At 40.8% G+C, this 26758-nt stretch overlaps 1 protein-coding gene across 2 annotated transcripts in view; it reads right to left on the bottom strand.

Moving 5' to 3' along the window:
* Positions 1-26758, bottom strand: part of GTF2IRD1 (GTF2I repeat domain containing 1) — a 136650-nt gene that overhangs the window by 45451 nt on the left and 64441 nt on the right. For both annotated transcript variants that reach the window (XM_088152580.1, XM_088152581.1), the window contains exons 4-13: positions 26111-26257; positions 24697-24880; positions 21748-22058; positions 17180-17269; positions 13304-13387; positions 10816-10999; positions 10155-10180; positions 8230-8350; positions 6726-6763; positions 5181-5261 (exon numbers count right to left, since the gene is read on the bottom strand). In XM_088152580.1, coding sequence (XP_088008706.1) covers positions 5181-5261; positions 6726-6763; positions 8230-8350; positions 10155-10180; positions 10816-10999; positions 13304-13387; positions 17180-17269; positions 21748-22058; positions 24697-24880; positions 26111-26257 — 1266 coding nt within the window. The remainder of the gene's footprint in view (positions 1-5180; positions 5262-6725; positions 6764-8229; positions 8351-10154; positions 10181-10815; positions 11000-13303; positions 13388-17179; positions 17270-21747; positions 22059-24696; positions 24881-26110; positions 26258-26758) is intronic.

Genomic DNA, 26758 nt, shown 5'->3' with positions numbered 1-26758 from the left:
AGAAAGAGCCTTTTCAGGGGCTGCATCCATTGTGCTCTTCTCTTCTTGCATGGTGCTGAAACTCCTGTTTTCCTGGCATCAGAGGACATTTTCATATTTGATTTTGTAGTTTTGTTTTTTTTCAACAGAAGAAAGGAGGAGAAGAGAAAGGGGAACTGGCAGGCCAAAAACATAGTCTATTCAGAAAGTGGTAAGAAGGTGCTTGCTGCAAACAATCCGGCTTCATTTCATTTATGGCAGTGTGGGTTTTATCAAATTCATTCAAAATTTAATATATGAATGGCTTTGAGGGTGTCTGCCATAATGGGGGACACAAACTTATGCAACCAAAAAAGGAAGAAAGAAAATGAAGATGGATTATCTTTAAATTGGAAAATGGTTATTCTTTTCACCTAGGTTCACTGTTGTTTCTAGTCTATGTTTTATTTTAATTTATCTATAGCCAAATCCTAGAATCCCAGAATTGTAAAATTTAGGAAAGACCTTGGAAATCAACTAATCCAACCTCTGGCTTAAGGTGGAGTTTACAATCCAGGATGCAGCAATGAGAGTTTTCCAAAGAGATGTTAATTATCTGCAACTTCAGGTAAAGGAGAATCCCACACCTCCCAAGGTAGTTTGTTCCACTGTTTGACAGATCTTGCCCTTAGCAAAATTCTCCTAATGTTTAACCAAAGTCATCATCCTGATGATTCCACTCATTGGTTCGAAACCACCAGAGCAAGAGAGATTGGCTCAGTCCTTACAACACAATAGGTTAGGCTAAAATGGACAGTTTGTGATTGTGTTCTGAAAACCCACACGTTGCCATAGCACGTTTTATGAGCCAGGTCATCAGGTTAACCCACAATTTCAGTTTATTCATTGGACATAGCATGTTATATGACACAGCAATTGGGGTTTGTTACCTTGGGTTTAGGGTTTAGCATTTTGTAAGCACAAATTTAGCAAATCTGTTTCTTATCTACTTAACAGTTCTTCAAATCAGGTCCTGCCTTAAACTTCTCTTCTCCAGGCTAAACGAACCAGCTCCTTCAACCATAAGAATCCATGTTTTTTCTGGAGTTTAAACCACACTCTGTTTTATTAGGCTTCTTTTCTTGTAACTTATACATGAAGCCTGAATAAGTTAGTCAGTTCTTTATCACAGTCACTGACCAGAATTCTGCAAGTTAACAAAGTAAATAAAAAGTTTCTGTTTCAAGGAAGATAAAATACAAACACAAAATTGTAACTACATCAACATGATCCAGGTATGTCAAGTTTTAAAGATGGTATAACGAGTTTTTGCACATTCAAGGAAACTGAATGATACTAATCTGACAGGAGTAGCTGTACCTAAGTTAGAATTTATTTATTTATTAAATTTGTAGGCCATCCGACTCCAAACAAAGTTAAATTGTCTGGGTATTTTATCAAATAGGAAACACACTTACATCCTTATAGAAGGTGCAATATAACAGAACATGGGCTGTAGACTTAATGGCTCCTTCTCCACAAAGGGACAATCTTAGCTCATATATAGAACTTTTTATTATTTGCCCTCCAGAAGAGCTGTTGGGAATACATTAAAATGTGCTAATATTAGCACTTTTCAGAGTTTGAGAATGTTTATGTAAATATCTTGTTACATTTAAATATCTTCCTAATTATTAAGTGATGATGATGATGATGATGATGATGATGATGATGATGATGATGATGATGATGGATGATCAAAAAAATGAGACCTTCTGAAAAATAGCCAGTGGGCAATAATACAGATCCTTGTGCCTGTCTCTACTTTAGTCAGACCAGGCCTGCTCCTTAGCACCACATTAGGTGCACAAAGGTCTACTTGGAATACAGTCCTTAGGACTGGAGAGTGTACAGTCCTTGAGGATTTAGAGTGAACCTTTTCCAGTGGGCAAAGGAGCAATATGATCCCAGCAGAGCTCCAATCAAAAATTACATACGTGCCTTAGCCAAATATAACCTTAGTATTCCTGGGATATGCTGTGCTCCTCTGACAAAGCAAAACGACTGCATTACTGCCACTGATATTTGCACATTTAGGACTACATAATTTTGATGTGCCCTGTGTTAGGTGAAAAACTATGCCCAAGTATTTAAAGATTTTAACGTGCTCCCTGATATTTTAATGGCCAGGCATGCATTCTGAGTTGCTTTGCAAAAATCTTGGTTTTAATATGACTGATCTCAACTGCTTCCTCAGAGCAATAAGCAGCTAAGACACTAAGAGCTCATTTTAATCCAGCTGGTGTTTGTGATAGGAGCACTGCATCATCTGCATATAATGAGACTGTAATAGACTTATTGGTTAATTTCAGGGGATGACGTCCTGAATTTCTTATTACAGCCACAAGAGATTGGATATACAGATTGAACAAGATGCAGCCCTGTCTTACTCCTCTCACAGTTGGAATTTCTTTATCACAGTGGCCTGGCATATTAGAGCAAACTTTCACTCTAGAGTTGTCATGGAGTTTGTACATTAGTAGAATCAGCCATCTATGTATTATAGTATTTTTGAGTTTGCCCCACATCTTTGTTCTGAAGATAAGGTCAAATGCAGGCCTGAAATCAATAAATGCACTGTATAGTACAAAACGTGGCTTGGACTATATTTTAGCCAGCTGTTGCTAAGAACATGATCAAAAACTGAGCATCCAGCTCTAAAACCCGCCTGCTTATTGGCCAGATGATGTTTTGTATTAACTCAACCAGACAGCTTGCTATGTAAGTGCTTGTCATAAAGCTTACTTATTATGCTTCAAAGGCTGATAGACTAGTAGTTAGCAAGCAAGTAGCTAGATTGCCCTTTTTGTACATAGGCACTATAACAGCTACCCTCCATCTTTTGGCATCTGTGCAATATGATGAGTATCAGTGAACAGGGAAGCTAATACAAGGGTCCACCATTCCAGAATACTAGACAGAATTTCAGAAATAATAAAATCACTGCCTACAGCTTTACCAGCCCCTTCCAGAGGCCCAAACTGTGAGCTATTTGTTTGTTGGGCTCTAGATCCAATTTAGGTGTGAGTACGGTGCCCTAAAGTGATCTCACACTGCTGCCAGTAGAAAATAGAGGAATGAAAGGGGACTAGTGATGATGAGAAGCTATCAAGCACCAAGCCAGGAGATCCCAGAAAATTCTCTTTTCTCAATTTGGAGGTGTCTCTCCTTTTTTTTTCAGCAATGCAAGTTCCTGGATAGAATGCAAAGCTGGATCTATTTTGAACGGCCTAACTCATTCTTTCCTTTCTTGGCATTCAGAATCAAACCAGGGCTGAGAGGGGTAAGCCTTGCTCTCAGCTTTAGCTTTCTTATCTGACCCCAGGTTGAAGGAGCTGAATAAGTGTGCTATAATTCTGTACGATGCAATTTCCAGGCCTACCTTCAGCTATTGTAGGAAATATCTGCAAAGCTGTCTCAGAAAATAATAGTTCACTTGTCTCTTTCTACTGTAGTGTCCATTTAGTACCACCTCGCCCTGAATCTGGTTCCCCAATAACGGCAGAATTCAATTCTAAGAAGAAATTACCAAATGCTCTTATTACTACAATGCCACAAAAAAATGATCACTTCGGGTCAGCTACTTACATAAAATTTCTGTAAGAAGGGGGCCAGATTCCTTGAGATTACAGCATAGTCAATCAGCCAGATCATCATTTTCACATCAGTGTGAAAATTCAGCAGGATAATTGCTGCTGATCAATCCATTTGGTGGATATAAATTCAGCCTACTAAATGTTTGTAATAAACACAGCCCCTTTAGGGTCTCCTATTTTGTCCTTGGATTGCTGAGTGAGTAAAGGGAAACGTATATTTGAATCAGGAGGATGCTGATGGAACTTGGCAAAAAGGGTCTTCTCATCCGAGTCCACCCTTGCATTGAAGTCACCGTAAGAGTAAGGCTTCATCTGTAATGTGGCTTTTTGCTCTTCCCATTATGGGCCAAATAGAAAATGTCCTTTCAGACTAAAAGGTGCAATACTAATTAAATAATAGAAAAAGCAATTACGGCCCTAAGCCAAATCCCACAACTGCATGGCAGCATTACAAGGATCAACAAAAATAACACAAAAGGGTATGTGAGAATTCAAAAGCTAGCATACTCTTTCATGTTATTTTGATTAATCACCCAGCTTTACATTTTGGATGCAAATGAATATCTTTCCTTCATCTGAGCCCCTGAAACTGCTACAGCCCAAATGCAAGTTGAACCTTCTGTTGACAAGAAGTCCTCCCATGTAGCAGAAAGCCAAAGTGATACACTTGGTGCATATCACCACTTCCCAAAGTGTAATTCCTATCATACGAGCTGCTTGGAGATGTCATTTATTCAAGCTGACAAGTAGCAACTTGTGGCAGAGTGGCAAGCAATTGGCTGTGACCCCAGAGGGCATGATCTGCTAATGAGATGAAGGAGACTGGCAATCAAGTGTCAGCTTTTAAATAGGCTGGTGATTCAGCTCCAGTCCAAGGGATTAGGCTGCTTGAGGCAGTAGCTCTCTTTTAAAACCTGTAGCATCACTGGTGATCAGATCGCTGCTGGGAGAGGAAGGATTCCAAAAGGCTCACATGTTGCTTGGAAGGTACCTCTCAGCCTTTCAAGAAATGGAGGTATTCCATCCCAAACATGATGCTCCAATGGAACTGCCTATCTGGTCTGGTCTGGGCCAGTAATTACACCTAGACCAGTGGTTGCCAAAGCAGAGTCCCTCAGTGCCAAGACACCCATCAGGGCTTGAAGAGGCAGTCACAATAAAAGAAATTATTTTTCTGAAATCTTGCCAAATTTCAGCCATCCCATTTGAGAGTATGGTAACATTTCACAAAAATCCAGATCCCTAACATGCTCTTGACCTCTTTTACAGCAGGTGCACACTGTGTCAACAAAATGTGCTTTACAAAAGTATGCAATGGGCACCAGGGCTGGAAAACATTGCTGACTCCTGGTCTAGATCTTTTGAGGGCCCCACCTGACAGTCTCTAGATATTTGGGTGCAGCAACATCTAACAGAAGCCAGGTTGGAGAAGTCTGCTTTGAGAAAAGATAATGAGAAGGCCTTGGGAACCCAGGAGGCTGCTGGCTATTCTAAGGGAAGAGTATCAAATAAAAAATTATCTTAATTCTGACAATGTGATTGGAAGATTATGTGTTACCTACTGACCTGGAACAGTGATCTGAATTATGTCCACTTCGTCCGGTTCTATTTTGATGCGTTTAATCCCTCCCAGTTCTCCTGAGGTACCTATCAAGGTAAGCAGAAGCAACAGTGAGACCTTGGGATGGGGGGGGGGAGAGAGAGAGAGAGAGGGAGGAGAAAGGGACGTAGGAAGCTGCTTAGACAAATAAGACCATCAAATCTAACAGAAGAAATGATTCGTCATCATCTTTTTCTTCCTTGTTCGGTATTTTGATACTTAAAGTAGTACAATCAATTAAAAAAATACTGAGTTAGGCCATTTGTTCTTCTCACTCAGTTTCCCTTATTTATTTATAACTGTTGTATACCTTCTTATTTTTAAAACACCTAAAGTAGCTCATAATGAAGACTGAAGATCTCAGACAGGAGTCTTTCCAAGCCCTCTTTGGAGATGCCAAGGACTGAACCTAGATCTTTTGTACAGAAGCATATTCATTTATTTTATTTAACAAATTTATATAGCCATGCATCTACCAAAGGAACTCTGGTAGATATGTTCTACAATGGAGTTAATAGCATTTCCATACAAAAATAAAGTAAGATTCTAGTCCTCATGGTGCTGAATAAAGGATGTATGTAAACAGGAGTGTAGAAGCTGCCTTTTTTAGGTTCAGATCATAGCAACCAACAGTAACTGCCTGTAGTTTCTACTAAAAGCCTTACTTACCTCTTCCTGAACATATTGGAAGTGAATCTGGAACCCTAACCTTTTCCCATGCCAAACATTTGTCCTGTCCCTAAGTTATAGCCTTTGTCTTAGATTGGAGCAGAAACAGATCAAGGATATTATTGTATCACACATATTCATGTTATACATCCTTATTCCGTGCATATACTTATACTTTAGTAAAAGAGAGAAAGAGGCCATCCAGCCTGCTCCCTGCTCTGCAAATGCCTGATCTTTGGCTCCAGTTTCGGCGTATCTTTGTGGCCATTTGTAACCAATCTCTTGTCCTTCTGCATCTTAACTGGATCCTACCTGCAGTTGAGGCGTAACACAGAAAGTCTCATCTGGCTATGTTCAGTCTTTTGCTCACTGGCACCAAATAGATTCCTACGTAGTTCTCCCTGCTGAAGGAACCTGCTTCCTATCTCCTAAATCCTGTACTACCTCCAGGTCACTGAACCTGATCATCTTTACCTCATACCAAAGTTGGTTTCAGCTACTACATATCAAGGACAAGAAGCTGCTCTCAGCTCCAACCTTTAGAATTCTTCTCCAGAGAGGAGGACCAGATGAGGACCAGAATCTTTGTTCTAGGCAAAACCCATGTTTGGCATTTTAAAGAGAATCTTAATTTTATTTTATCGGTTATTTGCTACCCTAGTGGACTCTAGGTGGTTTACATATATTATAATAATAATACCTAATTCATTACATTAAATCATTAAAACTACAGCAACAAATATATAATTAACTCAATATTGCATGCAAATGCAGATAGTCTCAACTATCTTGTTTGCCATTACTTGAAGCTTTCAACAAAGCAGTGACCACCGGTGGCTTACCTGGTTCACAGTCTCCAGAAATGGGGCACTTTTCAGACCTAGCAAATGAAAGCAGGATCAAGGTATTTAATTTGTTTTGTGCTTTGCAAATTAATCTAACACACCACTGGACCTGGAATGGACTTTGCCCAGCTCAGAGCCTTTGGAATTAGGATTCTAAAGGAATATCTTAAGTACCACTCATTCAGCGCTGTCATAACTTTGAACAGTCGCTCAATGAGTGGTTATAACCTGAAGACTACAAACTGGCTCTTATTATGATATTCCCATCTCTGTTTTGAATACTGTTTCTTATTATCCCTAACATGCTGTTGACCTTTTTTACAGCACACACTGTGTTGACCAACTGCTTTACAAAAATGTACAATGGTTTGTGAACACAACATGTTACTCCAACCAAAACTAAGTAGGGTTATGGTTTGGTTCAGTGTGTTGTGAGAACCTGCTTACTGTTTTATTATGAGTCTAGCAATTTTGACTTCTGCATTCTTCTAAGTATCATTTGGATCTGGAACCAGCCAGTCAAGTCAAATATTCAAGGCTGGAGGATGGGAGAATATTACATCCCTATTTATATCAGCCTTTTAATCCTTCCTCCACATCCTTCTCAGAAAGAATAAAGCACTCTAAGATGGCAGAATGCTTCCTGTGCTAAACAGCAATGAATATCCAAGCTTTGTCTGTATTACTGGGGTATCTTGTCTTTAGGCTTGGCATGCTAAGATGTGAAATTAATTTATTTTATGAGAGATCAATAGAACTGACAAGGCAATAAATGTACATAAATTTCCCTGTTTATTGGTTTATGGAATTATGACTTTCTCTTAACTTAATCTATGTCACTGGGCTGTTGTATCAACAGAACAGCTTTCTGGAAGAAAGGTGAGATTCAAATTGAAGTAATACTGGTGAGCATCTAGTGTGATTCTGATCTTGATTTTGTCTAGAACAGGGCTGCCAGATCTAAGCTGCAAAGATCCAGATGACCATTAAATGGCAGCAAAGAGGAAGAGTTTTTTGTATCTGCTTCCATCTAGTGGCTGTTTGGGAAAAACAGATAGCCCGAACATAGAAAAATCCAAGGTTGTGACAGAGTATCACTTATAAAGATTCTTCTAAAAAGCACAGGTATAGAACAACAAAGAAGGAACACATTTAGTCCAGTAACAAGTATTTCTGGCTTTACAGATCATGCCTTTTATGTAGTCATTGGAATCTCAGTCACTCTCCATATAATGGTTTCATATACTTCTTAACACCAAGTATAATTAATGTATGGAACTCTTGCCCCAATATATGGTGATGGCTGCTGGATTATTTGGTTTAAAAAGGAATCTAATCCAATTCATGGAAGAATTTTATAAATACTTATTAGCTACGTTAACTAAAATATAGCCCCCATGTTCAGAGGCTGTATTATCAGCTGTTATGTATACCACAATGATAGGCCATTGTCTTCATGCTCCACCATTTAAACGTAACATAAAAATGAAAATGAGCTTACCTGTGATTACCTTGAGAAGTCCCTGCTAAATCAAGAAATGCCATTCTATGTGGTTCAGGGGAGACTTCCCCAGGGGGGCTGGATGGCTCAATCTTGGTTGCATCTTTGGTAAATTTACTACCTGGTGGTGAGGATTGGACAGCATGGGAAAAAAAGAAAGAAAGAAAGTTTGCCATTGCCTGATTTAGAAGAAAGAACTGTATGGTCTAAAAGACATATCAAGGCATCAGCCTCCTTGGAACGCTTTGCCCCTTTGGCATCCATCAGCAACATGAAGAACTGGAAGCGGCTGGATGGTCATCTATCTTGTGGATGCTGCACTGAACAAGAGGTTGGACTGATGATCACTAAGATAACTTCCAACTCTACAATTCTATGCCCCAAGAGATTATTCCAAGGAAATTCTATCCTTCAGAGAAAGAAAGAAAAATGTTCCCCTTAAGAACTTCCTAAAGCCAATGTCCATCACTGGAAGACCTGAAGGACCACTTTGGGGTCAGACTGCCCTGGAGAAAATCTATGTGGTCACTAAGAGTCAACACTGACTTGATGGCACATAATCAGTCAATCAACCAACCAATCAATGCTAATGTCACAGCATAATCTCAACTCTGCCAATCTGCCATTTGTGGAAGATGCTTTCATTATTGGTAGAGCTATAATAAAAACTGTCCCATAGGAGAGAAATTCAGGCATCAACTTCTCATTAAAAGAAAAAAGCCCAAATCCTTTCCAATGGATTTGAAAAGTTTCATCACACTCAAGGGAGGCTCTGAAAGTTCCATTTACCTACAGAATTACTCTAGGGAGCAGAAGAACAATATCTGGAATTTGGGCTAGAAGGTAGACAAGTTAGGATCTCTCACCTGTTCTGCACTGAGGTGGTTTGTTCCTAACAGAACATCATCAGATATTGTTACAATTTTGAGTCACAACAAGTCTTGAGTTCATTTACAACTTTTAGCTTTCCCTCACTCGCAAAGTGACACAGCCAAATTTGGAAGTTTTCACAGCTATTTCCGACTGAGGATTTCCTTCTTTGTATCTAACCATAACACCAACCCAGTCTGGCAACATCTCTTTTTTGCTGTGTCCCCATGATGTTGCCACCAACTCATTCCCAGTTCACAAGTGAGTCAGGCTTAAGTCATTCTTAGTTGTTCCAGTGTTAAAGTTGTATTTTCCTTCTTATTTTGACATCATCTTAGGGCAGCCTCCAGGTATGTAAAATCTGTTCCCCTCTGTCACCTGTTACCTTGGAGGGAAGTCAGGTGACTGGTAATGACTGGGAACAGGGGAGATAAAAGTAAGATAGGGAGTGGGAATAGGGACGCCTTTCATCTCAATATTGCTTTCTTCCAATTCAAGCATGGGTGGACAGCATTTCAACTAAGCAATCAATCCTGAAAAACTGTGAATAATTTTATTATCAATGTTTAATTACTTCCTGAAATGAGAGAGATTCAGGCCTTGGATTATAAAGCTGACTTCTTATAACAAACCACAGGTACAATTAACAAGTTTAGCTCAGGATTCTCCAGTCTAGTGACCTTCATATATATTGGGATCACAAGTCTCAGAATTCTTAAGCTGATGTGGCTACAGTGCTGGCTGGGGAAATTTTGGAGCAGTAATCTCATCACATCTGCAAATTGCTAGATAATGGAAGGCTGGTTCCATTCTGGATAGCACAATGTAATTGTAACAGAAGCAGAAGTTTCTACCTTTCATTTGCTGACCTACCAGAAAACACGAGGGGAAGTTTATAAGCCCAAGGTTTGCTATGACTCAGCTTAAACAGCAAATCAGATTTCAGTGTCACAGGAAGTTTCCCACTCCTTTCTGAAACTCAGAACAGGAAAAAGCTTCAAAGTTTCTAGTTGCATTCTATTTGATAGGATCCCTGGGAAAAATGTCTGACATACCTGTAAAAATTCTTTCATCAAACATCCTGTAAAGGAAGGGGAAATAATTCAGGTGCAAAGAAGGGAAAAAACAATTAAAAGCATCCACCTGTAATTGATTTGGAGATAAACATCACTACCCTACAGTTGGTGGTTCATGTCATGAGCTTGCCAGAATGGCATAACCATTTTTACTCCTTCCTGTATGGAAAGAGAGCTGAGCTCCTTTATGATTAATTATTAGAAGGTGATTTTTAAAATCTATCAAGTCCGTAGTTAACTAAGATGCTAAATCTCACTGCTGATTCACAGATTTGTGGGGCAACAAATTGAGCATCTTTTTCTGCCATAATAAAAACCTGTATTGCCCTTTTGGCTGAGAGCACTGTTAGATTCTGAAATATGCCTCAAGAAAATAAAGTTGGAAAAAATGCTAGATCCATTTACAAAGCCTTACTTCCACTGGAATCAGAAGTGTCTGCAGGGGAGTCAAAAAAGTCAAGACGACAACCCTGACATCGAAGCCTTCTCTTCTTTAAGGGCCAGGGTTTTGATTATAGAGGTAATACCCTCCATCCTGACTTTTCTGACTCATCCAGGGATGCCCCCAATTGGAATGGAAGGTCCCAAACTTCCCAGTTCCTTGCAGCATCCCCTTACATCTCCTGGAGCAGCCAAGTACCTTTTGATCATGAAGTGGATATTGTGCCTTTCTTCCAAGATTCGCTTGAGCTTGGGGACCCCGTAGGTGCAGGGCCTCTTGAAAGGGATTTTGTCTGGAATTCCAATGATTTCTACTGCTTCTGGATCACAGGCGATTTTCCGGTATGGGACAGGGACCATGTGATCCAGCCCCAAGGCTTCAGCTGAACATGGTAGAACATAGAATCTTTAATATAAGAACAGGCAGAAGATTAAGAACATAAGACAAACCCCACTGGATTAGACCAAAGGCCTCTACAATCCAGTCTTCTGTGTCACAAAACTGACACCTCCGTTTCTCTGGAATGCCCCCAAACTGGACATCCTCTTGTCCATATTCCCCAGTGGCTGAAACTGAGAGATATGTTGGCTGTGTACGTTCAGCACGGTTCAGTTGAAAACACAGTGTCTGTACTTGCTTGGTTTTAATCTTGGTTAGTTTTTTTATGGCTTAATGTACTGTACAAATCAGATGCTTAATTTAACGATTCAGTGATTTGGATACGCCCAGAAAATGAGATAATTCAAGTTAATTCAAGTTAAGTATGCTATGTAAACCCAATCACTGACTGCCTTCAAACACTGCCTAAGCTATGATTTAATTGTTTATTGAATAAACCACAATTTGTCAGATTCGTATATTGTGCTAAACTAAAAGCAATTATTAACAGACCAGAATGGCTAGGTTCACCAAGCACACTCATCCTAAGCCAAACCATATTGTAGCTTAATGTTCATATATCCCTAGCTCTGTCTTTGACGTCCAAGGTAATATACAGTTTTAACCGCAGAAGCACCCGATGGTCCATACTGAACTGAGCCTAGTTTTGCAAATAGGCCTTGACCACAAACGCTGGGATCACAACTGCCCAGAGTCGCTTGGAATCAGGCAGCTGATGATGATGATGTCTTGGCCCCTTCAAATCATCCAGCATTTAAAACAAACAAATGAACACATTGGAATCCCATTTAAAAAAAAGATTTTTAAAAGCAGAGTCATTCATGCAGAAAGTGCTTGTATAAAGTCCACAATCTGCCTGTGGTCAAAAAATGCCTATTTTGCCCCTCCATCCCAATCTCCCATAAATTATGTAGTTAAATTTCAACAGCAAACTGCTAAGAATGGATAGGGGGTGCTCTTCCTAATTTAGATGTAAAACAACACAGGCTTTTCGGATAAGCCACTCTCCAACTTTAACCACCCCCTCAACTGTTCTGTCTACTGTGGTCATTGGCTCCCCCACCAAATAAACTGCTCTAGCTGCAAAAACATGGCTTACTTTGGACACAGTAGTTCAGAAACCAAGCTATGGATCAGAACATCCCAAATTCAGATCACCTTCCCACCTTAAGCCTATCCCAGTTTCTTAGCTTGAGCAATAACAATCTTAAATGTGGACATAATTATACTGAGCTATGTGCTATGATCAATGCTTGAGCCTTTATTGAACGTGAATGTTTTTTATTGCTGTGCATTTTAATACAAAGAAGCATTAATCAACTGTGCTATCCCAAAGGTATTCCTTCCTGTTTATCTGTAAAAGAGTCACTTATACAGTGAGATGGGTGGCGTATGAATTTGATTAATAAAATAAATGACAAAATAATAAAATAAATAAATAAATAAATAAAGTTTAATCTACCAAAAGCCTTTAAAAGTCAAAATGCCAGAGAAAAAAGCAAGAGAAGGAATTAAAAGAAGAAGAAGGGCGGGGTGAGAGATAAAGAAATATGATAAATAAATAAATAACATAAATTTTTTAAAACGCTTGCAAAAGAATTCACATCCTTCAGAAGCTAACCATGACGACCATCATGATGGGTGGTGCCATCTTAGTAACAGAAAGGGCAGTGCAGCAATTAGAGTGAAGTTACAGATTCAAAAACCTACAACCACAAGCTACTTTCACAGGCTGGGGATAAAACAAGAAAGGAAGTGCTGATGCACTTGCAAGGGGCAACTATCATCATGGTAAAGTTATTTATAGAAGACCAAGTGCCCCTGGTTATATTCACGTAACAGGGAACCTGTGGCCTTCTGTTTGCTGTTGGAGAACAGTTCCCATCAGCCCCACCCAGCACTGGCCAGGAACTGGGGTGGCAATCTAATAACATCTGGAGAGCCCCTGGTCCTCTGCCGCTGTTACTGATCCTTGCTGTTTTGGTTTCCGGAGGCTCTGCTATTGAGAGAGGTCAGTTCTGAATTTAGTGATGGATAAACGTTGACTTTCAAATGGAGACCCCTCCCTTGCCTTCCTTAAAAGCTGGGGGCCCAGAAAAATAGCATGCCAAGAAGGAATTAAGGAAGGGACATGTAGCGCAAGCCATCTATTGCAGCGGCAGTGAGTAGATGTTTCCTTTAAAAAAGCTTGGGATCAGGAGAAAAAAAAATGCCTTAAAATTGCTTTATAATTACATGCAAGCCACAAGCACCACAGATGATAAATAGGAATTTCACACCCACTCACCATATCGGCTGTTAAACAGAATTTGCACACATTCCCTCAGGGTGTTGATATCTTCAGTTTCTTTTATAAAACTGTCCCATTTATCTAGGAAAACAAAAGAAGAAGGTTCTGTGCTGCAATGGCTGAGATCTACTCTCTGTGAAACAAGGTTTGCCTTCCCACCCCTTCGCCAGTGGCTTTTTTCTTGCATTGGCTGCCCCAGGTAGGAAGCCTTACTACCATATGGTTTCTAAAATCCTCACATAGCAAGGTAACCATCATCCAAAATTGCAGCTCTTAATTATCAAACATTTAGTCTGCAGTCCTAGGTTTTTGCATTCATACAGATAAGATGTCTCCATTGGTGACTATTTCAAGGGTAAAAGGATTAAGTCTCTTTCAGAAGCTTAACTTCCAGCAACTTCATGAACAGGTCTACATAGTTTTCTTAGCGCAATATGGAAGTGTTCCCAGGCTAGCCTACAGCCCTAGGATTTTCTGGTGGCCTTTCATCCAAATAATAACAAAGCTCAGCCAGATACCGCCACCTGCTGTACACATCATTTTCTGCAAGAGGACCGTACTTTTTTTAATTTATGCAAGCAGTGGGAGGTCTACAATGCAAAAATGGACACTGAGATAATATTAAAACCATCTGCCCAAGGAAAAGAGTTTATACAGGGTAATGAGACCTTGAAGTTTGGTCAGAAGTGTGAGATCCACCTATCTGTAGTTGATCACTGATCTAAATATTTCTCAGTTCTCTTCTTGCAGTTCATTCTCCTCCACCATAAGGAAAAAAATCACTTTCCCAGCAGACTGGATTGAGGGAATTTTGGTGGATGCATCTCAGGGGCTGTGCCTACCCCATTTATGTTTATGCAGTACCATGGTCAAGTGGCTTGACATTCTTCTGATTGGCCTCAAACCTCCACAGGGACTGCCATGGCCCACCTGCTTGCCCTCCCAACTAAGATTTGCCTGGCAGCTACTCTGATGTTTTTGCAGCTCCATTTCCTTTACCAATGGACTTGGTTTTAATCTCTGTCTTTTTATTCAAGTGAGTACTCTGGGTGACTTAGAAAGAACAGGAACTACAAAGTCAAGTTTTTAAAAATTTTCCTACCACTTTTCAGGGAATACCCATTTTCTCATGAGCTTTTGTCTACTTTTTAAAGGCAACAACTTTTTAAAGGCCTTTTATTGCTGGATTTCTAAGCCATCCTAAAATATTTTTTAACAAAGGGTAGCATATATTTTTCCAAAACAAATGCAACTGCACATGAAAAATGAAAAAAAAAAAAAAGAAGTTCCTGGCAAGCTCAACTCTATGTATCTGTATTATAAAAACATTTACATTCCACATTTAGACTTGGCATCTATGGAAAAGAATTCAAATAGAGCTGTGTATTATAAAAATATATCATCATTTTAAAACGTGCTATAAAAGCTAATGAAAAACAACATTGGTCAAGTCAGAAAAATGAAAAGAAGCCAGTGAGAAAGGGGTAAGATACTGGAATGCTGCTGTCAGTTTTGAGTAGATAATATTCATGTTTTAAATGTGATGGGGAAATTAACTTAGCAGAACATACACAGTTAGCTCAAAGAAGCTCCTAGATCAGTGTTTTTCAACCTTGGCAGCTTTAAGATGTGTGGACTTCACCTCCTAGAATTCCCCAGCCAGCACTGTCTAGATTGATCCCAGCTATCTCTGTGTAGAGGTAGAAAAGATTCTGGTCCGAAAACCTGGAAAGTCGTTGCTAATCTGTGCAAATAATATTGCCTTGGGTAGACCACAGGGAAACCAGGAGCTCAGCTAGTCTTGCGGAACTTTGGGGTAGGATTAAAGTGAAAATGGGAAGGTATGCCTCCTAGAGGCCACTGCTTTCATTATCAGCTTTAAAAACCTCCCCAAAGGAGAAAAGGGGCAAAAGAATTGGCCCCACCCCTTTCTGTGACCTCACCATTCTTCCAGTGACATCATCTGTGACCTGCCAAATAGTCAGGGGGAAAAGTTGCAGATCCCCAACCCAAGGTAAACTGTCCATTAAAACAATGGTCTTGCATTAGATGTGAGGAAAAGGAAGTCTCACGCCAGTTAATGTACATCAAAGGAGACAATCAAATGGACAGCCTCTCTTTCTATAAAAGAGGAATGCAATTTTGAGGAACAACTTAGGATTCATTTGCAAAAGGCTTCCAAACTTATATGCAGCATCTCCATGTGGGCCTGAGAAGCTCCAGAGAGTTGCTGTCACTTAAAGCAGGCAATTCTGATGATCATAAACCAATTCCCTAGATGCTTAAATAGGCTGCAAAAATGATATAATTTATCCTTAGCTCAACAGTTTCCATCCTGTTGTTTTCGGCAGAGCACTGGGTTATGGTTGAAAGCAAGTCACATTATTAACATGTCATCTATGGCTGACAGAGTCAAGCTTATGTAGGAAGGAGTATTACAAACACGGCTACTTCTAATGATTTATTATGCTTACTCACAAACATGTGGTACTCATTATAGTCCATTCCACTGAAGGGGGAAAGGTAATGCTTACCTAATAGGGCTGTGCAGCCCTTCGATTCAATCTCCAAAATGGGCTAAGCTGCTTGTGGCAGTGAGAACAGAGCCCTTGTCTTCAACACCTTAAAGCAGCTATAACAACTGCTTGAGCCTGGGAAAAGGTACCCCTGCTTGACAGTGTTAGAGATTGAACCCAAAGCACTCCACAGTCTGACTATCTAATGAGAATGCTGATTACATTATTATTACACTCTTTCTCCCTTCTTCCCATGGAGTTACAGATGACACTTTAGCTCGGCAGTACAGCACATGTTCGACCCCTGGCATCTCCAGAAAGACTACTGTAGGGTCCCTTGCCTGGAAAGATAATGCCAGTTGGGATAAATAAATAATACTGAGTTAGCAATCTGATGAATTGGTTAGGCAGTAGGCAAGAAGGATTGCAGCTCAGGGGCAGATAAAAACTTTCCACGTAAAAGGCTCTGGGTTCAATCTCTGGTATCCTTCAGAAAAAAGTCTGGCCTGAATCCTTTCTAACACTCAGTGCTGACAATACTGAGCTACACAAGCTCAAGGTATATGGACATTTTCGGTGTTTACACAGAGAACTGGAGGGGGAAGAGAAGAGATTAAAATCCACCCGTCATGTTTGCATCCCAACTAACCCATGCTCGTGATAGGACAGACTGCTGGTGTTCGAAGTGGCCATTCAGGCCCCTGAGTCCAGCCCCACGCTTGGTGCAGGAAGACTATTCAACCTCTGCTTGAGCCCAGCCAATGAAATGAGCCCACCCCCTGTGAAGAGTAAGGAAGACGACCTTCACGGAGACATGTGAAAGCTGCTGCCTAGGCAAAAGGGGCTGAAGCATTTTAAAGCCCAGAACAGCAAAGTAACTTTCGGAAGTGGTTCAGGCAGGCGCCTCCCTAATTCACTGAACTATCAGGAGGAGGTGCAGCACAATCAGACTTGCAAGATTCAGTTGTTATGGCCAATCTCAATAAAAGTAGTTTTAGCTTTCCTGTGGACTTAGTTTCCTGGTCTGGTTCACCTAGTGAGTCTGATATCACTTCTCTGGAAGATTGCTTCCATCATCAAACTGCTCCTATTGTTATAATTTTTTTTGAACATTCAACCAAACTTTGTCTTCCTGTCATTTAAACCCATTACTTGGCCCATTTAGTTGTAATAATGTCTCAGGCCTAAGATCAACCACTTTAATTATGGGTTCATTTACCTTCTACCCATTTAGTGTTGCCTTTCTAAGTACTTTTTTTGCCATAGAGGTCCTATATGGAAGAGCTCCATAATCTGAATTCACACTCATCTGTAAAACCTTTGGGGCAGTCTCTAGGACCAGAAAATGTAGCCTTACCTGATTTGTCATGGACTATGGAGAAAAGGATGCGTTTGGAGGAGTGGACATTTTGGATGAGTGGACCACCGGGGAGGATAGATTTCTGTCCTGGACACAAAGAAGCAAGCAAACAAACATGAGATTGAGGGAAGGGAGGATGAGAGAAAAATTAGAAAAGCAGGAGCAGAGGAAGAGGACTTTTAGCTATTCTATGCAGGTACAGATAGTAAATGCTACAGCTCACCAACAACCTGGAAACTATTCATTCTGACCTGTATGAACTTCAACTTGATCGTATGTGTGTCAAGATCTGTTGTGACAACTTCAGTTACAAATAAAATGCAGCATCAGTTCATAGCATCCTCAAGCAGTTTCTGGAGCATCTGCGTTACAGTGATCATGCAATACACTCAACTGTATTGTACAGGTAGTCCTCATTTAGTGACACAGTTGGGACTGGCAACTTGATCATTAAGCAAAGCGGTCACTAAGTGAAACTGCGATTGTGCTTATGATCTTACTTCAGCTGTCCTCTGTGAAGGTCATAAATGCGAGGATTGGTTACAAAATTACTTTTTCATCACCCCTGTAACTGCGAACAGTCGCTGTACAAGGCAGTAGCTAACAATACAGGGAGTCCTCAGTTAACAACAGCAATTGGGACCGGAATTTCCATCACTAAGCCGTGCACCACCAGCCTGCCTTTTCCCGGTTGGCTCTGGATCCATGCACAGAGCGTCGATACTGCCTGATGTATGCACAGAATGCTCCCTGCCCAGAACAGTTTGTAAATCTCTAGTTTGGAGGAACACTTTCTTAAGCAGTTCTTTCCTTTTTTCACAATACAAGTGTAAGGGAACACAGCTGAAACTGGGGGCAGGGGGAGGGAAGGCTCTGGTGTCAGACTACTTTAAATTATGGTATTTGTGTATTTCATGTCTCAAAGTGACAGGAAAATTGCCTCACCCAATTTAGGCTACCATACTATGGGAATTCGGTGCTATGGATAGAGATGGCTGCAGGAAAGGGGCTGGGAAGTATATATGAGCTTAGGACCAGAAGTTGTCCATCCCACCTTACCATGGTTCTACCTACTGAACTAACAAATTCTTTTTAGCAGCCTTAGTCTTCCACAAAAACTAAATAGGGAAGACCTCCTCTAGGTCCATGGGCCTAAAAAAGATTATTTTGGAAAACAAAGGGTCTGGGGAAAAATTAGTTTCATTCTCTCTGTCCTGCTGATGTCTAACATACAACTGTTTTGTTTTGTTTTTTAACTGTTTGCTTCTTCTCTGTTGAGTTGAACTCTACTCCGTGGACCTAACTGTGTCATTTGCTTTGCAGCAATACAAAAGTGATTTGTCACTGCCTTTTTCCACTATTTTCAATTTCCCAGTCTAGTCTATAAATCAGGGATATTCTGTGGTCTCTCATCCAAGTCCTAACCAGGTCTGACCCTGCTCAGCTTTTTTTTAAATCAGCTAAGGCTGGTCTAGTGCTGCCAGAAAGCAGGGACAGTACCATCAGCCACTGCGAAACTCATTAGGATATTAGGCAGAATAGAGATCAGCAAATCACAGCCAACTGCACATTACCATACTATCTGATGTGACACCCATAGATACATTTTTTACCGGGGTTAATCCTATGCATAGTTAGCAAGTTGTGCAAACATGCTTGTTGCTGTTGTTGACCCCTGTGGTCTGATTCCATCTATTTTAGAGATGGAGCTGTGTGCTTAGGGGAAGCATGGGAAAAGAGACCTATCCTTGGGACTTTGCAAAGATAACTCCATTGCGACAGGTAAACTACAGTACAGGAAAATTGCCTTGTGTTGCCTTGTGTTGTGTTTGGGGGTTCCAGCCCAGACATTTCAGCAGCAGAATTATGGTCTTCCTTACCCCAAAGTTTATGGCTACTGAAACAAACTAGGCTCCATTAAGAGATGTCATTCATGGGTGAAGGCTAGTTATTAAAAGCTACCGTTTTATTTAAAAATCAGTTTTAATTTATAATACTGATAAATTTAGTTAATTTAATTTATAACTGATAAAATCAGTTTTATTTAAAAATGTCCTTGTTGTTGAAGTAATGCTTGCACCTGCTAACATAACTCTCATCATAAAACTGTCATCATCAAAAGCCCTTGAGTAAGCTTAGCAGTTATAGAATAAGAAGACTTGTCCTTTTGTGAATTGCTACGGGGTTGAAAAACAAATAACAAAGTATATGATTAAATGGGCACTTTTCTCAATGGAGGCATGTAAGAAGTGGAATTCCTCAAGGATTTGCATTGGGATTGGCACTTTTCAATAAATGATCTTGACTTTGGGGCAAGTAGTAAGCTGGCAAAGGTTGCAGATACCACTGAATTATTCAGAATGATAGTGAAGAGGTCTACAAGGATCTCTTTAAACTGAATGAATGGTCAACCAAATGGCAAATGCAATTCAATTTAAGTAAATGTAAAGTGATTCTCACTTTCCTTACAAGAAGATGCTAGCACTTTTGGGACTACCTTGGAAAAAAGGTGAATGTGACTGAAATGTATAAAATCATGCATGGCATGGAGAAAGTAGACAGGGAGAAGCTTTTCTCCCACTCTCAAAACACCAGGACCAGGACATATTCAGTGAAGCTAACTGGAAGGAGATTTAAAAGACAAAAGCAAGCTCTTTTCACCTAATGCATAATGAACTTGAGGAATCAATTATCCCAAGACATGGTGATGACCACTAACTTAAATGGCTTTAAAAGGGGATTGGATAAATTCATGGAGGGCAGGTCTCTTGGTCATGAAGATTCTATGTTACCTCCAGGTTGGGGGCAGCATACTTCAAGGGGAACAACAGTGGGAGAGGAGCATGTATCTGTTTCCTGCTTGTTAGGACCTCAGAGACATCTGGTAGGCCACTGTGAGAAACAATATGCTAGACTAGGCTGAGTCTTAGCTCAGTCCAGCATGGTTGTTTTTATCCAGAATGTTACCTATTCTGCTTGGAGTCTGCTTTACAGGTATCTTCATTTAGTGACCACCTCATTTAGCGGCCATTCACAGTGCTGAAAAAGTAACTTTATGACTAATCCTCACATTTATGACCTTCGCAGGTCTGTATAGCAAAGGAAAGATGAAATAAGATCATAAGCTAGTTTGGTCTAGTAGTTAAAGCACCAGGCTACAAACCAGGAGACTGTGAGTTCTAGTCCTGCCTTAGGCATGAAAGCCAGCTGGGTGACTTTGGGCCATTCACTCTCTCTCAGCCCAACTCACTTCACAGGATTGTTGTTGTGGGAAAAATAGGAGGAGGAAGGAGTATTAGGTATGTTTGCTGCCTTTAGTCATAAAAATAATAAAAACAGGATAATTTTTTTTTTTAAAAAGCACAGTTGCAGTTTCACTTAGCAATTGCTTCACTTAATGACCAAGTTGCTGATTCCAATTGTGGTCGCTAAATGAGGACTACCTGTATTAGAATGGATCTTTGCTTCGAAGTTGTCTTGTTGGGATCGGTCCTATGCCTTGTTTGGACCTTGGCTTTGTTTCTCTTGTCAGAACCCAAACTTTCTGCAAAAATCCAGAGCAATACAAATTTGAGACCACTGGAGGAATTGAAACAGTGATGCTATAAAGGTTATACTGTTAGAATGTGCAACTTCCATTGACCTGAGGGCAGCACTAGGTTCATGTATCATTACTGAGGGCCACTTTCCCGAAGTAGGACAGTCCAGGGCCCATTTAGGGAAGGGCATTCAGGCAATTTCAAGGTTGAAATGGGTGCCTTAAGGATGGGCAAGACCCGTGGCATTCATTTTGCCTTTTAAGTCCTACCTCAAACTCCACAATTTTAGCCCTATCCCCTCTGGAAAGGCTCCAGGAGACCACAAAAGAGATGCTGGTAAGCTGCATATTGCCTAGATACTGCACTTTACAATATGCAAATCCTGATTTACTCTCATAATGTCTGGAAATGCACATTATTTTCCTGATCACCTCTTCTTCAGCTCAGAATGAAAAAAAGTCTATTTTCAACTCAGCACTAATATTTGGGTCAGTTACCATGATGGGGGCGGGGTGGGGGGGCAAACCTGAAGTAGTTGTCCATTGTAAAACCCAATATATCTGATGAGACAGAAAACAAGATGTGTTTTTGTTCAAGAATGCTCTGAGAACATTTATAAATAAAAAGATAATTCCAAACTGAGTCAAGACTTCATCCTTTAGAGCCCAAGGAGGCATTCAGCCCTCGCTCCAAAATGAGCATCCTCAACATATTACTTACCTGATGCCAGAACTTGAAGATGAAACCTATCCTTGACTTCTTTGTCCTTCCTTGGCTAGTACCACAACAAAAAAGCCCAACTATAGTCTTAACCATGTCTAGCCTCCAGGAATCATACCCGAGTGACCAAATATTATTGTTCCTTCCTACTTAAGGATGGCCCTGTCAAAACCATCATTAATAATCTGATCAAAGCCATCATTACACACTTCCTATTCCCATCCTATTCCATTCCAAGGCTACACCAACACCTTTCCACCAGCTTTGGGCAGGCATTCCTGGGTCAGCAAACATGAAGGCCATTACCACAGCAGTCACCGAACTCCTGTGGCGAAGGCACCTTCGCTTCTCCTGATGGACGGGGCCTCAGCATCTCGCCAACTACATTCATCCCATGTCGACTGGCTGAACCTTCCTGCTTTATCTCCATGGCAATCTGTGTGGGCAGCGATACACCGTACAGGAAACTGCTGGTGGTGATCCCAGGAAGAGTGTCTTGATTGGCCTGTTTAGCACGCAAATTATTAAGGCCTGGCTCTCGGTTCCCCTTGGAGATGAGAGCAGAAGAGTTCACCTCAACAGTAGGGTTGGGATCCCTGATAGAGTCCTCAGGTGGCCTAAAAGGAGGAGGAAACTGCACATAATTTCATATTTATCTCAAGTAGAATGAACTATTTAATACAACAATGATCATAATGTTGGAAACAAGCTCCAAGTTCAGAGATAGGTTCCTGAACACCAGCCAATTATGATAGAACTGCCTTCCTGTCCTGCTTATGAACTTCCAAGAGGCATTTTGTTGGCCACTCTAGGAAACAGAATGCTGATATGGGTGGAGTTTTGGTTTGATCTAGCTGGGCTCTTCTTATGTTCTTAAAGAAGCAGATATCCAAACTACCTATCTCACCCAAAATCTGGACTAACAACTTTCTTTTAATATATTTTTTATTAAGAATTTTAATTACAGTGTCTAAAATACATTAATGAAGGAATGACAAATGTGGAACAAATTTTATCTGACAAGACAGAGAAAGTATTGAAAATGGAACTACAAATGACAGCCCAAGAGAATGATTTGGAAAGGGACACTTTACTGGATATACAAAAGAAACTGGCTGGACTAGCAAACTTTCAGCCCGCTTACTTCATCACCTTATTGTCTGGTGCAAAGGAAATAAGAGGTCAATGACAACAAATAAAATTACTAGCAAATTTTATGATGGTGGAGGATAGCAGAAACAAGGAAGCAAGGGAGAGAAGATAGGGGAAAAAATCTTTATAGTCCCAACTTCCTTCTTCTTAGTAGCACTGGAGCCATGAACCAGAAATCTCAATCCAGTTGCTCAGCAGGCAAAACTCCATCCTAAATAGGAAGTATTTATAGCTTTTCTGTCAGGCTTTTCATCAGCCATGACTATAAATCTCAGTTCTCCAGATACTTAACTCCTTATTCAGACTTGCTTTTCTCAGCAGAGGCTCATGGCTATGACTCGGCAAGATTAGTTTATTGCTGACAGGAATGAAGAGAGAAGATTTGCCTACCACAGTACGCAGAGGTCAAAGCCTATATATAGATCTATACTCCAGGGTTTAAATTGTAGGCTTTTTCCTTCCACCTTTCCAAGTCAATAGATACCTGGCTTTCTGCTGATGGCCTTGAAAGGCACCTAATCTGTGCTGACATATTGGTTCTCTCTAGCCTGGGGCTGCTGGTTCCTACTTCATCCACTTCATTCCTTATACCTTCCCAGTCAGGGTCAGCCAATAGCTGGCCTCAATCACTCAAGAACACTCAATACGTGTTGTCAGTGTATTTGTTGTTGCTCAGTCATTAAGCCGTGTCCGACTCTTCGTGACCCCATGAACCATATCGCGCCAGGCCTTCCTGTCCTTCACTGCCTCCCTGAGTTTGCTCAGTTTCATGCTCATTGCTTCAGTGATGCTATCTAACCATCTCATCCTCTGCCATCCTCTTCTCCTTTTGCCTTCAATCTTTCCCAGCATCAGGGTCTTTTCCAAAGAGTCCTCTCTTCGCATTAGATGACCAAAGTATCTGAGCTTGAGCTTCAGTATCAATCCTTCCAATGAGCAGTCAGGGTTGATTTCCTTTAGGATTGACTGGTTTGACCTCCTAGCAGTCCAGGGGACTCTTAAGAGTCTTGGTTGCATTCCAACAACTCCCGGAAACAGGTAGAAGCATTTTTACAGCCCTGACATAAAATATCCTTTCCCTATTGACTCACCGGCTGTGTACACAGAACATAGTATTGTTTGCTGTACGCTGGTCAATGACCATAATAAAGATTTGATTTGACTGATTATGGTTCATTCAATAAGCCCAATTTGCTGGGTTCACATGAACGTGCTACATGAATACAGCCACTGGCTGCTTTCACACAGCACTATGACAGGCCAGGTTTTTTTTGAACCAGAGTCCTGCACTGCATATAATGGTAAGTAATATGAAAACTACATCATGGCTTAGCATTATTGAATGCCGCCCAGAGTCACCCGTTGGGGGAGATGGGCGGCATACAAAGTTAATAATAAATAAGGAAGGAAGGAAGGAAGGAAGGAAGGGAGGGAGGGAGGGAGGGAGGGAGGGAGGGAGAGAGAGAGAGAGAGAGAGAGAGAGAGAGAGAGAGAGAGAGAGAGATAGATAGATAGATAGATAGATTTGGGAACCAAGCCGCTAGCTGCTCTTGGATATCATGATTAATGACGTGGTATTAGGAAACATAACTGGTTCCTACTCCCTTGCCTCCAGCACAGCCACAATACAGAAATTCCCCAAGTACCTTTTGAAAGTGAACAAGATGCAGAGCAGACAGATCAAAGAGTCCTCCTTCTTTGTGAAGATACATGGTACCAGTTAAATCCATGGAAACTAGAGAATGTTTGATCATGACAAGAGACTAATGGAAATATCCCCCGCCCTCAGATCACATCTCAGCTGCTCGAAGAAAAAAAAAAATCAGATATAAAATGTGGGTCAGCTCCATGTCTGAATGGAGAGTTCAGACAACATGTCTAAACTGCAATTAAGAAAAACAGAAGCAGAAAGTTCTAATCTTGTCCTCACAATTGCACCAAACCAGGGGAGAAGGGTCTGTGATAGTGACCTCTGAATGCAGTCATTACAAGGCAGTACTTTTTATCCCTCTATCATGGATTAGCACAACCAACAGTGATCTGCAAGGAACAGACCAAGCACAGGGGAATCGTAAAGAAAAAACAAAAATACCACATTCTTACCTTTTTATCCTGAAACGCATGTTGTGGCTATGCTCTAATATGGCCATCAGGGATTTTGCATCATATTCAATGGGTTTCCTAAACGTGAGTCCATCGGGTAACCCAGCCACCATTAGCCAGCCAGGCTCTTTCAAGAACTTCTCATATGGCAGCGGAACCACACTGCTCTTCCCCAAGGCCTCACCTAGGACAATGTGGAAGAACAATAAACCCTGAAAGGCATCCAGACAGCATTTGGCCACAAGGTTCTGTCTCTTTGTCACACTGTGCTGTTGCCAAGAAAGAGAATTCATGCTGCGCTACACAAAAATGAGTACATCTACTCTTTGTTAACAGCCTTCCCCAATCTCAAGGGACTCCAGATGTATCAATTTTGAATCCCAAAATCTCCCAGCCAGCACTGCCATTGCTAAGAATTCTGGGAGCTGAAGTCCACATATCTGGAGGGCACCCAAGTTGGGAAAAGCTGCTTTATAATGCTCTCCATTCCTCTGGATTTAGGCATATATTCCTTGCAGCAAGACTTAGGCAGAGGTGCCAACTGGGGATAAAAACTTCATGCTGCAGCCAAAGTTGGCACCAACCAGACTTATCCTCCAAATGTGGACTTGTATGCAATAAAAATGGTATTGTCTATACAGTACACAAGGAGAGAGACAGCAGAGGTTTTGGGAGATCACTAAGATTTGCAGAAGAAGGAAGTATACCCCTCACTTCAAAAAACAGGGCAGAACAGGCTCATTGAGCAATAAATGTTTACTATCAGTGAGGGCGGGCAACAGGGAAAGGAAATGAAAAACAATCGAATGGATTGTTCCAGAAAAGAGCATTTATTTATTTATGAGATTTATATAATTTATTTATATAAAATAGTAATCATAGTAACAGTAGTAGTAGTAATAGTAATAATTAATAATAAAATTGCTATATAAGGCATTGAGATCTCAAAGTGGGAACATCCGCACCTGTCTTATTTTCTACACCAGCTTTCCTAACTTGTGGCCTTCAGGTGGATACAAAAAGTAACACCCAGGACTCTCAGCCAGCATGATTAACTTCTAGCCACCCCAGCTAAAAATACCCAGTGGTAGGGATATTGGGATTTGTAGTTCAACAACTACAAATGTTCAGATGTTTCCCATCCTTCTATAAAGCCTCTTGACTTTGGCCTGGTTCATTTGTTTTTTGCATAAAGGTTAAGATGTCCTCACAGTGCCTTAAATGGATTGCTTTCCTATTGGAAAGAGAAAAGAGCTACTATTTGCCAGCTTAATGGTTTGCCAATTCTCCCATCTGCCAAATTCAACCTTTAGATCTTCCACCCTCCCAGCCATATAAGTAGGGAAATGGCCAAGAGGTCCCCCAAACTGCTGGGCAAACCAAATTCCCAATGGAAATCAAGGTTATTCCTTACTATAAAGCACATCAAAGACTTCTTCCACCATCTTCCTGAGGAGATAAACATCTGATCCCTGATCTGGGGAGATCCGAGGAATTGTCCGACCAAAATCTTTTGCCTTCTTCTGGCCATCCAGATCATGCTCTTTGCTCTGCTGGACTCCTGCCGGCAGGGAGGTAGCAGGAGATAGAGAGAAAAGATGGCAAATCAGGAGATGCTCTATTATTATTAGTCAGTTCTTCAGCTTTAGGACAGAGCTGTATTTATGAAGGACATATGCAAAACATAGAATCCCCTGTTTGATACATGGAATCCTCTATCATATTGGATGATGCCCTGTGACATCACTACCAAGCCTATCAGCAATCCTGCCCCCAACATTTCATTCTTTGGAATCTGCCTTCCATTTAATTTACATTTTGGTTTTCATCCATGTTCTTCCCTTAAAGCAAGCATGGGGAACCCTGACTCTTCAGATATTGCTGAACTATGACATCCAGTAGCCTCAACTAATGGAGCCCAATAGTGAGACATACTGGGAATTGTAGTTCAGGGCTTTTTCCAAACCATGATACTGTCAGGAGTTTCTCATGGGAAGAAATTCATCCCGTTATCTGTACAACAATATTATGTCTAGTTTATGAAGCTCATGTAAACAAAACA

Source organism: Python bivittatus, unplaced genomic scaffold, assembly GCF_059951505.1.
Source record: "Python bivittatus isolate LINGU-HERP-01145 unplaced genomic scaffold, Pbiv_v1 ctg000690_np1212, whole genome shotgun sequence".
NCBI classification, from domain to species: Eukaryota; Metazoa; Chordata; class Lepidosauria; order Squamata; family Pythonidae; genus Python; species Python bivittatus.
This window is presented reverse-complemented; position numbering and strand designations above follow the sequence as displayed.